General features: G+C 39.7%; 1 protein-coding gene across 1 annotated transcript; it reads right to left on the reverse strand.

The window, feature by feature from the left end:
* Positions 1-1,613: 1,613 nt before the first annotated feature.
* On the reverse strand, positions 1,614-12,119 carry TMIGD1 (transmembrane and immunoglobulin domain containing 1). Its single transcript, XM_027130494.1, has 4 exons — positions 11,789-12,119; positions 9,864-10,142; positions 6,415-6,693; positions 1,614-1,777 (listed from the first exon to the last, which is right to left on the reverse strand). Exons 1-4 carry the CDS (start codon positions 11,913-11,915, stop codon positions 1,614-1,616), a joined length of 849 nt encoding a protein of 282 aa, XP_026986295.1. The 5' UTR covers positions 11,916-12,119.
* Between the last annotated feature and the right edge of the window lie 1,171 nt (positions 12,120-13,290).

Consider the following 13,290-nt stretch of genomic DNA (forward strand, 5'->3'; position numbering starts at 1 on the left):
ATCTTTTCAGGACAAATTTCAATTAATTGACATATCCTTCAAGGAGAAGACTTTAAAAATCTTATCTTTCAATCTTTACAGCTTTCTTCCTGAAAGTGTTCTTGCAAGTATATTAAATTAGTCATAATAACTACTTCTAAGTGCTTAATGAAACACTTCTTCATAACCTCTGACAATTTGACAGGAATGAACTTAGTAATAGCAATAAATACAGACGGGACTACATAAATCAAGGAGGTCCTGATGCAAAACTCTTGCCGTATTAGATGTCATCTTGGCTTTTTCATCTGAAATGAATCAAGAAAGTAATTATAAAGGTGATCATAACACTAAGAAAAAAAATCAAAACAAAATTCATACTCTTGGAAAGTATGCCTCTGTTCTTTTTAGCCACTGCCCGCTTCAGGTATGCTGGAGCCAACAGTCTAAAGGAAGCTCCAAAGAGGAGGCGGTATTTAGGATGAGGAATGTGGCTTCTGACCTGGTTGTGAAGGAGAATGCAGCAGTGGCTTCCCCCAGGGTAAGCTCTCTCAGATATTTACATTGTGTGGCGATAAAAGGCAGTTTGCACAAGAATTAGCCTGAAATTGCTTAAAGAAAAAGCAGGCTCAAGACCAAAGGTGTGGTCAGTTCCAAGCAACCTTCCAACCTAGCCTCACCTGTCTTCCTCTAAAGGGGAGGCAGATTCTCCTCCACCCTCCATTCTCCTCTGAACCACTTCACCTTCTAGCACCTTCCATCTCAGGAGGAGTTTGCCCAGGATGGGCTTTATGATGCACACCACTGACTGCTACCCATCTGCTTATGGAAAATCGTTGACCCCAGCCCAGAGTACTCACAGAGCTGTTCTGCTTTGAAGATCTGTATCCTTTACGCAGAGCTAAAAGCAAACAGGACAAGGGCAATGAATTTGCCTGTTTTGCTAAGGCCCACGCATAAACATTTTGAATGCATCAAGGTGGCTCAAGGGACCGGAAACCCAAATGTCTGTTAATCGTCTATGTAGAAAAATACATACCAATACAGAGGTGGCTGGGAATACAGCCACCTCTGCACTGGTCGAGGTCTTATTTCTTTGACCACATTAATCATTTTTATTTGACCTAAGAAAAGGTAATTCCACACTGGCCTTTCCTTAGAGGCTTTCTGCCACATTTGCCTGCCTTTGGCAGTGGATTAACTGGTGGAGTCAAATGCATAGCATTAACCTATGCATGCAGGTCCTCTGCATCATGCTAACCAACAAGGTTAACCATTCAACAATTCAAGCTCCAGCCCACCACAGCCAGGGCATGTGGCTGTACTCAAGAGGTGAGCAGTAAGTGCCGTGTTTTTCACACAGATCTCTGAATCCAGAGCAGATGCGCCTCTATATTTATTTATTTATTGTACCAAAGGAACCATAGCAACAATAAAGAGAAATTTAAAAGGAAGAAAAATCAGCACCTACTTCTAACACCACAGCTATTTTCATTCAGGTCTTGTCCACTCTATTCTTCGTAAAGCTGTACTCATAATAGATGTACAATTTTATTCCCTTAAGCAACTTCCATTTTAGATCTCATGGGAGAGAGACCAGATCGTTCAAGTATGGTTCCTAATTCTATAGTCACTTATATAGCCAGTTCTCTGCTTTTGTTTAGATGACTTTTTAGCTTAGAATACTTATATACCTTCATCATTCTTTTTCTTCTGGCAATCAGTCCAAATAACAAGGTCAGAAAGACCACAATACATGCAGCAATAATGGGTTCTATTGGTACAGATGAAGCTTTATCTGTTGGAAGTGCAAACACAGGAAACGAGAAAGTTAACATTTATATGCTTCTAATTTATGTACTTCTAGTATGTCCCAGCCACGGTGCCTTGCACTTAACATTTTTCCTCTTAATTAAATTCTCCAAACAGTCCTGAAGAATTTTATTATCATTCTTTTTTATAGGCGAGGAACCGGGGGCTTTGAGTTTACTTGTCCAAAGTCACAGAACTAGTAACTAGCAGAGACAGGCTTTGAATCCACTCCTCTTTGGAAGGATAATTTATTGTAATATGAATAACTCCCCAAAGTCAGATCATTTTGTGCTTGATCCATAATTTTTGCCATGCGGAAAGCAGAAGTAAGCTGAAATCAATGCTTTTTCCTGCCATTTGAAAAGCCCGAAAGATGTTGGGAGGTATCCTCGAAGGAGAAAGAGAGGCAGGAAGGTTTTAAGAGGAAGAAGAGAAAAGGTGAGGAAGCTGCTGGACTAAGGAGGGAGGAACAGTGGGACCCTTGTAGCTGTGCTGTGATTGTGCCCCAGGTAGGTGACAAGACATTATACAGGGTGATTGCATAGTGCCTGCCCCTAGGAAAGTAGAACTCTAAGCATCAGCCTTCCCAATCTTGGCAAAGATTTTTATCTTTCCCTAAATGATATGGAAGAACAGAGAGTCTACTTCTAATTTGGGCTAGGAAGACACCAGCCACCTAGAAGTGAAAGCCCATTCCCTTGTTTTGTGAACGCCAGGTAAGCTCAGAGCCATTTTGTACTATAGGTGCAGTCCCTGTGCTTGTAAGCTTTCCAAGAGCCTATGAAAATATTTGAGACTGGAAAAAAAAGTATTGGCTCCAAAATATGAAAATAAAGTGGCAAAGTTAATCAAAATGCATAAATGTTTAAGCATCTATAAAATGTAACTTTGTGTCGACTATCACCGAACTGTTAAATAATAATAACATTTAAAACTTAAGAACCAAATTAATAACTTATTTATAGAAAAATTTAAAATGTATGCAAGTTTTAAATACCCTTTCAAATTTTTACAGCCAAAAAGTATACTTAATACTTCATGTTAATATATTTGATATGGGGTGAAACGTACAAAAGTAAGAGTGCTAAGGTCAACAAAGGTATTTAAATGACTCTGTCTAAGCTCCTGGATTCTGATGCCACCCTAGGAGGGAAAGGGTCTCCAATCATGGCTAAGATAAAATTTTTGGAATTTATAGGAAATAAAGAGTGTGCTATTTATTGTATAATTGAGTTTGTAGAGTGAATGAAATCAATAGATTTTTGCTAAATGACTACTGTGTGTTAGGTGCTGTTCTTAGCCCTGAAAAAATAGGACAGGCATGGAAGGCTCCTGTGTCTGAGGAGCTCATATTCTAGTGGGAGAGACTGACATTAAAAAAAAAAAAACTGCTGCAGATTGAGATAGTGTTGTAAAGGACAAAGTGTTACGAGATAGTATATGAAGGGTGAAAGGAAGAGAGAAGGGGAAGAGAAGACTTTTGATTAATCTAATTTCAAAGCCCAAGCCCTATATGCCTCAAGATTATGACATGGGGTTTATCCCTCCATAATTGTATGACACACTATTTACCTTTCAACTGTTGTCTTCTCCATTATGTGTCTGGCTCAGGATAATTTTAGGGAGTAGATTAAGCATCCTTTACTTTTGCTCTCTTTTTGCTGTTGCTAAAAATTATTCTCATGATGGTGTGGGTGACACCAACCCTCTGGAGAAGCTCTTCTCAATGGGATTTCTTTCTTTCTTTTTTTTTTTTTTAAAAAATATTTATTTATTTGGCTGCACTGGGTCTTAGTTGCAGCATGTGGGATCTTTAGTTGCAGCATGTGGGATCTAGTTCCCCGACCAGGGATTGAACCCGGGCCCCCTGCATTGGCAGCACAGAGTCTTAGCCACTGGACCACCAGGAAAGTCCCTGGGACTTCTTGTAAACCCTGACTCTGTAATAGCCAGCCCTGGGACACACCAAAGGGCATCTTACTGGGGACCCCATGAACTTATAGTGCCAAGGAAAGATGTCAAAATGAAGGAGAGTCAAAGGTGGTACAGTTGGGGGAAAAAATCAGAACTCAGTCACAGATCAGAATATTTTTACCAAGCTGAATAAAATGAAGCCACACGTGACAGCTTTCACTCCATAAACAAACTGAAATAAACTGCCTGACCCACTGGCTCACTTTGGATTCCAAGTTTCTGTTGAAAGTGAGTTTGGAAAGTGTAACTGCATCTCTTCCCTTTACTCTCTTATTTATAACCAGATCTGGTATTTCCCCCCAACCCAACCCAGCCCATATTCATTACGGTAAAATAATCTCAACACGTGGCTAAAATCTTGTGCTCAAGAAAAGATCCGTGATGTCATTTCTCACTTTGCACAGCCTCATTTATAAACTACCCCACTGAGCGGTGAAGCTGGGAGAGCTCATGGCAAACCTGGCATTTAGCCTGAGCACCAGCATCGGAGTGCTTATGCTCCTAAGGCAGCCAATAGCCAGGCAAGTAATAACGCAGGAAGAAATGAGAAAAACCAGTTGGTTTGGAAGTGCTCAACCCCAAACAGGATTCTGCCCATGAAAGCTAATTTGCCAAGCTGGCATCCTGCTTGCCACACAAGCTGTATGTTTAATGTGACATAGACCAATTATGATTCCTTCTTAACCAAGAGTTTGTGGGTTTGGTGGGTATTTTTGTTTGTTTTTCTTTCTTTCTTTCTTTCTTTTTTTTTTGCGGTACACGGGACTCTCACTGTTGTGGCTTCTCGCGTTGCGGAGCACAGGCTCCGGACGCGCAGGCTCAGCGGCCACGGCGCACGGGCCCAGCCGCTCCGCGGCATGTGGGATCTTCCCGGACCGGGGCACGAACCCGTGTCCCCTGCATCGGCAGGCGGACTCTCAACCACTGCGCCACCAGGGAAGCCCGTGGGTTTGGTTTTTAAAGCAAGTAGCCCCTGGGCATACTGTCACTGTTCTGCAGGAGAAATTACTGAACGCACCAGTAATCACAGTGATGGGCATTCAACTGGCAGCCCTTCCTACCCACCAGCCACTCTATTGGTACAGTAATAAGAAGCCCTATGGTCACATGTCCAACGCTTCTGGCTGGGGTTCAGTTGGCTTCCTGAGGACTGGCAAGAAAGGCAATGAGTGGCACAGAGAGGCCAATGACAAAGTGAATGATGTTCTAACAAGATGTGGGAGCCTCAGCTTGTTCGGCTGCTTCTAGCATCCTGGCCCCAGACCAGGAAATGTGTGCGTGAGCAGTATCTGCATCTGCCACTCCAGGTATCTCGCCTTCCTCTTTCTGTATGAGTGAGAAAGAAGAGGAGGGAAAGACACGTGGAGCTTCTTTTGTTCCTTGTTATTGCAGAGATCATATACCTGGGTAGAAGAAGCATGAAGCCAAGAGAAAGAAGCTGTTTCCCCCATTCTCCCTTGCTCACTTTTCTGATTAGCCTATAGGTTACAATTTCAGAGTTAGGAGTGATTTTATAGATCTATTTTCTTATCTAGTCAGTATATTTTTCCTCTATGTGTTTATGACTTCTCTTCCGTTTGTCACTAAGCTGTTAACTCAAAAGTCCAGTTCCGGATTTCCCTGGTGGCGCAGTGGTTAAGAATCCGCCTGCCCATGCAGGGAACATGGGTTCCAACCCTAGTCCGGGAAGATCCCACATGCCGAGGAGCAACTAAGCCCGTGCGCCACGACTACCGAGCCTGCGCTCTAGAGCCTGCAAGCCACAACTACTGAGTCCGCGTGCCACAACTACTGAAGCCTGCGCGCCTAGGGCCTGTGCTCCACAACAAGAGAAGCCACCGCAATGAGAAGCCCACGCACCGCAACGAAGAGTAGCCCCCGCTCGCCGCAACTAGAGAAAGCCCGTGTGCAGCAATGAAGACCCAACGCAGGCAAATAAAAAAAAAAAAAGTCCAGTTCCTACAAACCTTGTTGCCTAGGAAAATTCATGGAAATACTCCTCCATAAAAGCCAACCAGAACTGTCTTCTACTACTTGATTCTAGAAAATGACCTTTGCTCAAAAAGCAGTATCCTATATGGAATGGGAATAATTCCCCTAAAAGAAACAACTAGAATTCCTTGGATCGAGATAATTCTCCAAAGAAAATCCTAGCTACTAATCATAATTGTCATCATCATTAGTTGTCACAAAAAATATTTACTGAGCATCTCTCTGAGTTTTGTACTATGCTAGATATTACTTAAAAAAAGAGTTACCTTTGTGGATGGACCGCAAAAGCATTATGCTCTCTGTCAATTTGACAGAGAAAGACAAATACTGTATGTTATCACTTATATGTGGAAAAAAAATAAATGAATGTATAAAACAAAACAGAAACAGACTCACAGATATAGAAAACAAACTAGTGGATACCAGTGAGGAGAGGGAAGGAGGGAGGGGCAAGATAGGGCTATAGGATTATGAGATACAAACTCTGTGTGTAAGCAACAAGGATATATTGTACAACACTGGGAAATATAGCCATTGTTTTGTAATAATGTGAAAGGGAGTATAATCTATAAAAATATTAAGTCACTATGCTGTACATCTGAAACTAACATAATATGGTAAATCAACTATATTTCAGTAAATAAACAATAGAGTTACCTTTGACAATAAGGTGAAAGTCCTTGGTCTTCGTTTCTATAAGTGAATTTGCAATACAGCTGTAGGTTCCATTGTCAGATTTCTTGACTTTGGTGATTGACAGTTGAAGATACTCACTTGTCTGTTGGATTTGGTGATGGTTTTTCTCTAAATTCAAGAAGCCACTGTTTTTGTACCACATCATTTGAGGCTGGGGGTTGGATTTCACATTGCAAACCAACTTCACATCACTGCCTTCCTCAGCTGTTTGGAAGTCGTTTCCACTTAGGAGAGGAGGAACTGCAAGACGCAAGCATTTAAGTTTAATTAGCAGATAAGCAGTAGTTTATTGCCAGTGTTCAAGATGTCCCTTCAGTCTATCTCATGTAGTCATTCATTTATTTGACAAAAATTTATTGAGTACCTACTGTATGGCAAGCACTGGGCTAGGAACCAGGGGTACAATGGTAAATAACATACATCCAGTTTCAAACTTAATAGCACTTTTAATGTGGTGGGGAAGACAAACCATGAAAGAAATGTATATAATAATGAATCTGTATTAAGTAGACAATTTGTAACACACGGAACAATAACCATACTTGTCCTGGCCAGAGATTTACCAACGCATATTTGCATTTCCTCAATGATCTTCTAGAAATAATGTCCTTCTATCAGAAGGCACTCCAGTCGTGGCAACTCTGGCATCCATGGAAGGTGAGCATAACCTTGAGTCCCTCTCAACCTTCTGTGTGAGCAACTTCTTATTCCCATCATGATAAGGACATCTGTAGACCCATAGACTGTCAAACACATTTATCTTCAACAAATGATTCCAACCCTTACTACCACCAGGGCTTTCCAACATCTAGGGGGAGAGATGGCTGAACTGACTCTCCCCTCTTCTCCATGCTCCTTGCATTTTTTTGGCCAAGGTACAGAAGAGTAATAAAATGCATGAAAAGTGGGCAGTAGGAAAGAGATAGACGCAGAGAAGGAGGGAAAAAAGGAGCTTGTATAATCTGCACACTGAATAATTAGACCCTGAGTAGGCTGTGCTATTAATAGCTCTCTCAGAAGAATGACATTTTATTGCTCTTTGGAATGTGTTTGAATTCTGTATTCATGTCCAACAAGAATGTTATATGGTATTCAGATAGTTGTTCCTTTTTATTTAACTATTTAAAATTAATTTTTAAGCATATCGGCTCTACATGAGCATTCCCTTTTAAAAGTATTAGTACATTTCAGATAAAGTTAAGGTCCTCCTTGACTCCATCCTGGTCACTTCCTGACTCCCCAGAGACACCCAGTGCTATGAGTTTGATGTAAATACTTGCAGATCTTCTTTTTTTTAAATAGTATTTTAAAAATACATATGATATTCCCATAGGAAATATATTGTATTGTTCTAGGAGGGTGAGAAGTGTTTACATAAAAGACTTCACTCTCTCAACAATTGCACACTTTGAGATATATTCATGTTGAACCACAGAATTCCAGCTCATTGCTTTTAGAGTTCTATAGTATAATATCTGACTCTTTAATTATTTTATTTTGATGGGCATCAGGTTATTTTCATTTTAAAATGCTAAACAGTGCTTCAATAAACATCCTTGTAAAAAAAAGTATGGGCTCAGGACAGAACCCTGTGTAGTGACTATAATCTAAAGACTAAAAGCAAAAACAAGGAGAAAAATGTGACCAGATGTTTAGCAAATATTTAAATAAAATCTAAAAGGAAAAGTCCAAAAAAATCCTTGTATATGTCTCTTTATGCATATGTGCACGTATTTCTCTAAGGTTAATATCTCAAAGCAGAAATGCTGGGTCATAGGGTAGGTGCACTTTAAATTTTGATAGATATTGCGAAAGAGGTGGTCTCAATTTACACTTTCAGCAACAACGTTATAAAAGAAGTTTCTGCACACCCTCCTCAAATAGTGTATTATCAAGTTTCCATTGAGTTCTTGGTCTGCCATTTATAACAACAATCCATAATACTCAAGATTGTACATGATATTCTTGTCACTTTATGACTTTATCTTAATTTATTGATTGATGAGTTTGTGTCAATTATTGTCACTATGACTCACTGACCAATTGGTTTTTTTTCTATATATGTGCAACGATGATAATATTAAATGTGGAATCAGGCTGGGAAACTGAAAATCATTTTTTTAAGCCACTGAATCATATTATCGGCATTTCTACTGCGTCTCTCTTAAGAAGGTTACAGTGGGAAGAGCACTAGATTAGGAGCCTGGGGATTTGTTTTCTGTTCTCAGATCCAGATGTGATAATTAGGGCCTTCATTCTGGGCCCCAGTTTTCTTGTCTGTCATTTTATAAGGATTACAAAAGCTCCAAGGTATGCTGATAGTCTTGGATCCTAACAAAGTTGCCAAGAGATAGCTTGTTAAAAATCACATTTTATCAATTCATAGGAAATAAAAAGCAAAGCTCCTTTGCCCAGAAACATGTAACTGATTCACTCTGGAAGCCCAAGCTGCAGGATGCCAGCAGATTCCAGTACTGGATTCCTTGGCATTTTCCCCACCCTTTTATCTCAGGAACAATGGCATCAATTTTTCACAGAAAAGTTTGCTGAGCTCATGGGATCAAATGGCTTTGACATTTTATTACTAGGTTCCAAGTCCAGAGCTCTTTCTACCAGACCACACCATATTATCACCCTTACTCACATCACCCCTCACCACACTATCCACACCCCCCTCACGTAGAACCAGTTTTCCACCCAAACCACCTACGTGATCACCTCCGTAGACTCATTCGAAGGACGACTAACATCAGATAGTTCCACCAATGGCTTACCAGTACCTGGAACCCAAATATCAAAGAGCTTCACCTTTGAGGGTTTAAGGTGATGTTAAGATTGCCAATGAATATCTTTCTAAGTAGAACACAAAAGCTAGAAAAACGTTTAAGAAAGAAAAGATTGGTAATTTTAAATACACAAACATTTAAAATTTCAATATGGCAAAAAAAAGAACTATTTTAAAATGTCAAAAATAAATAGACGAAATACTTATCATTCAAAATGACAAAAGGCTAATTTCCTTAATGTACGAAGCGCTTATACAAATCAATAAGAAAAAGGCAAATAACCTAATAGAAAAATGGGTAAAGGACATGAGTAAGCATTTTGCAGACAAGAACCGTGAAAAGCTAATGCATTTACGAAAAGGTGAACACCCTCATTCCTGATTTAGAAAATGAAAATAAAATTTCAAGTCAGGCTGGCAGATTCTTAGAGCTTGAGGATACTCAGGCTCATGAGGGTGTGGGAAACAGGCACCCTCATGAAATGTTGTGGGATCATAAATAGGGCAATTGGGCAGCATCAAGCAAATGTTAAAATACACATACTCTTTAGACCCAGATTTCATCTACCACTTAGTGTAGTACAGACAACACAGACTAACTAGCAGTTTCTTTCCCCTCACTCACAAATGACATTCAGCACCACTGAGATGGATGTCGACTGATTCCTCCTCAGCTTGCAGGTAAAGGTGATGCCGTTGTCATTTTCACTGATGGAAGTGACACAGACAGAGCTTGAGTTGATCTTGTTTCCAGATTTCAAATCCACTCTCCCATCTTCGCGGTACCAGAGAAGTTCTTCTTCTCTGGTATGGTTTTGAACAGCACAGTTCAGAGATTCTTCGAGGCCAGGCTCAGTGTTCAGAATATAGTTTTCAGTTTTACCATTCACAGTTAAAACAGAACCTGGGAGTGCAGGAAGAAGCTATTAAGATAGAGTGAACAATCTAAATGACCATAATTAGAGAATTGGTTAAATATGTTACATCGGTACAATGAAATGCTCTGCAATGATTAAAAATAGTCATATTGAGCTATGCGATTTTACAAGGAAAAGATCGAAAAAGGATTATTAATTTAAAAAAGGAAAAGGTTAAAAACTGAGGGTTACCAAATTTTGCTGCACATTGGAATCATCTGGGGATCTTCAAAAACGTACTGATGCCTGGCTCCCACCCCCAGACGTTCTGACTAATTAATATTAGTGTAACCTGGGCACTGGGGTTTTAAAAAAGCTCCCAGGTGATTCTAATATGCAGAGAAGTTTGAGAACCACTGGGTTAGAAAACAATATGTATGGAATTACCCCATCTATACACACAAACACACACACACACACATGCGCACACACATATACATATATATATATATGTATACATATATATATATGGACAAGTCTTGGGAAAATCCTATCTATATATTGACTAGGATGGATAAAAATAGAGAAAACGGTGGAGAAATAGTTACCAGATCTAAATTGTTTATTTCAAGTGCTTGGAAATAGCATAATAAGGGGATGGGAGTAGGGAAATACAAAGGAGAAAGAAAGAGCAAAATGGAAAAATATTTAAGACATAATATTAGGTGAATAGGCAGAATGTAAAGTACGTCTCTAACAATTCCTATAAGTATATCAAAATTGAATATGCATATGGGCAAAAGCTACTTTGAAAACATTTTTGATTAGATGATGGGATTATAGACAAATTTGGTTTTGTATATCTGATGTTTCGCTGTTATACTGACAGTGTAGTACAATAAGATGTTTAAACATCTGTGGTTTGTGTGGTAAAGCTGTTGTTGTGGGGTGGATGATCAGGATATATAGCAGTTAATTTTTACCTCTGATTTTTAGAAATCCATTGTAACATACCTAAATTTCAGTTTGTACTTTCCTCATTTAGAAGCAAGTAACAAAGCTAAAAAATGACTTTAGCTGCCACAAACTTGCCCCCTGTGTATCATTTGTTAATATATTCTGTAAATGCGTTAACTTTTCCTGTAAAAAGCATGAACTACTGGTGATTGCTGCCTAGCATTTTTTTAAAACCTGGAAGAATATACATCAAAACGTTGAGTGGTTATCTCTTGATGATGGGATTTGGGGGGATTTTTACTTTTCTTTATTCTTTTATATATTTCCTAACTTATATTACAGTGACTGCTTATCACTTTTTGAATCAAGAAGGAAAAAGGTATTTCCAGGTTGGGGTGGGGAGCAAACATAGAAAAGATTTTTGTGTATGTTGTATGCTCAGATAAAGAGCAGAGGTTTATTTTAGGTATGATTAGTAATGAAATGCATTAAAATGTAGGAAAATTCTGGCTGTGGCTCTGGAGAGAATAAAATACCTCAACCCTGTCTTATAATATCAGAACCATAAAAATATTTTTCCACTTAATTTTTCACTATTTTATCTGACTTCTATACTCTGAGCCATACCAACTGTGTAATCATTCCAGTTTGGATTCTGTATTTTCCCAAAGCCCCCAATCATTTTATAATCTGAAATTTTCTTTATTTAAAAAGAAGCCCAAAAATATTAACTTACTTGTCATCTCATGTGGCAGAAATAAAATCACTAAGAGAAGAAATCTGTACATTTGCATTAGGCTGCTGGTCTTCCATGCCATGTTTAATGAATTTAAGTCTGATCTGCTGGGGGGAAAAGAGTGCATTTGGTTCTGCACTTTGGTCTACACTGAGCTTATGAACCTCCTCTTGTCTATTATATATTTAAAATAAAGTCCCAGATGAGTCATCCCAGTTATAATGGTACTATTTCTAGTTTTTAATTAAACAATCTTGTTCTGACTACTAAGTTCAAAGTACTTCTAGTATTAGGTTTCTGTTTTTTTTTTTTTTTTTGCGATACGCGGGCCTCGCACTGATACGCGGGCCTCGCACTGTTGCGGCCTCTCCCGTTGCAGAGCACAGGCTCCAGACGCGCAGGCTCAGCGGCCATGGCTCACGGGCCCAGCCGCTCCGCGGCATGTGGGATCTTCCCGGACCGGCGCACGAACTCGTGTCCCCTGCATCGGCAGGCGGACTCTCAACCACTGCGCCACCAGGGAAGCCCGTGTTAGGGGTTTTTTAAAAGACAGCAAAAAAACGAAACCACAAGGAAATAGGCCATAAAACAGAGGGTAGCTACAGAGCAGCCCCGGGGAAGGTGAAACCAGTCTTCCCTAGAGACATTGATAGAATGTCATTTTAACAGTAAGAAAAGTGAAATTTCCTTTCTGCTCAGATAGCCTCTGCTGAACAAAGTAATTCTTGTCTTGAAAGCCTCTCTTGGGTCATTTTTCATAAAGTTGCTCTCTGCTAATAGAGGGTTTTTGAAACTGTTCCAAATCACATAGATTCAAATGGTTTGTACCTTAGAAAAGACTCAATTCGAACATGGCCTCTAGTCTTTTTTTTAAGATTTATTTATTATTTATTTATTTAATTTATTTTTGGCTGTGTCGGGTCTTAGTTGCAGCACACGGGATCTTTGTTGTGGTGCGTGGGCTTCTCTCTAGTTGTGGCGCGCAAGCTTAGTTGCCCCATGGCATGTGGGATTTTAGTCCCCTGACCAAGGACTGAACCCGCGTTCCCTGCATTGTAAGGCAGATTCTTTACCACTGGACCACCAGTGAAGTCCCAGCCTCAAGCTTTAAACCACATTAATCTCTGCTTTCCCCCTTCCCTCCACCCCTCATAACACTCTTCCCCCTTGACCCAGTATAGGCTAAAAAGAATAAATAACAAAGGCCTCTTTTCTCCCTTCCTCTGCGCTTTTCCTGCTGCCATCTCTCTCCCAAAGATATTCCCTGCTTCCATCTGGGAGAAACATGTACTTATTACTTCCTTTTAGGAGTATCACTATAAATACAATAGAAACACATATGGAATGTTTTCTAAGCAACAGGCAGTGTGCTAAACACTTTACATACATTATTTCAATCTCAGTTAAGCCCCTAACAAGCTTCTTGAGGTCATTTCTAAAGGTTTTGAGAGATTGTATAATTTGACCAAATGTCAAATTACATGATCTGTAAATGTCAGGGT

This window comes from Aethalodelphis obliquidens, unplaced genomic scaffold, assembly GCF_003676395.1.
Source record: "Aethalodelphis obliquidens isolate GAN/ISIS:26980383/991018 unplaced genomic scaffold, ASM367639v1 scaffold38, whole genome shotgun sequence".
In the NCBI taxonomy this organism is placed as follows: Eukaryota; Metazoa; Chordata; class Mammalia; order Artiodactyla; family Delphinidae; genus Aethalodelphis; species Aethalodelphis obliquidens.

Bases quoted from the DNA above. Each gene is read 5' to 3' on its own strand.
- TMIGD1 (XM_027130494.1), bottom strand. From the start codon at position 11,915: ATGCACTCTTTTCCCCCCAGCAGATCAGACTTAAATTCATTAAACATG. The intron at 10,143-11,788 runs GTAAGTTAATAT...CTGCACTCCCAG, and splicing joins TCTGCCACATGAGATGACAA to GTTCTGTTTTAACTGTGAAT. The intron at 1,778-6,414 runs GTAACTCTATTG...CACTTCCAACAG, and splicing joins CTTTCACCTTATTGTCAAAG to ATAAAGCTTCATCTGTACCA.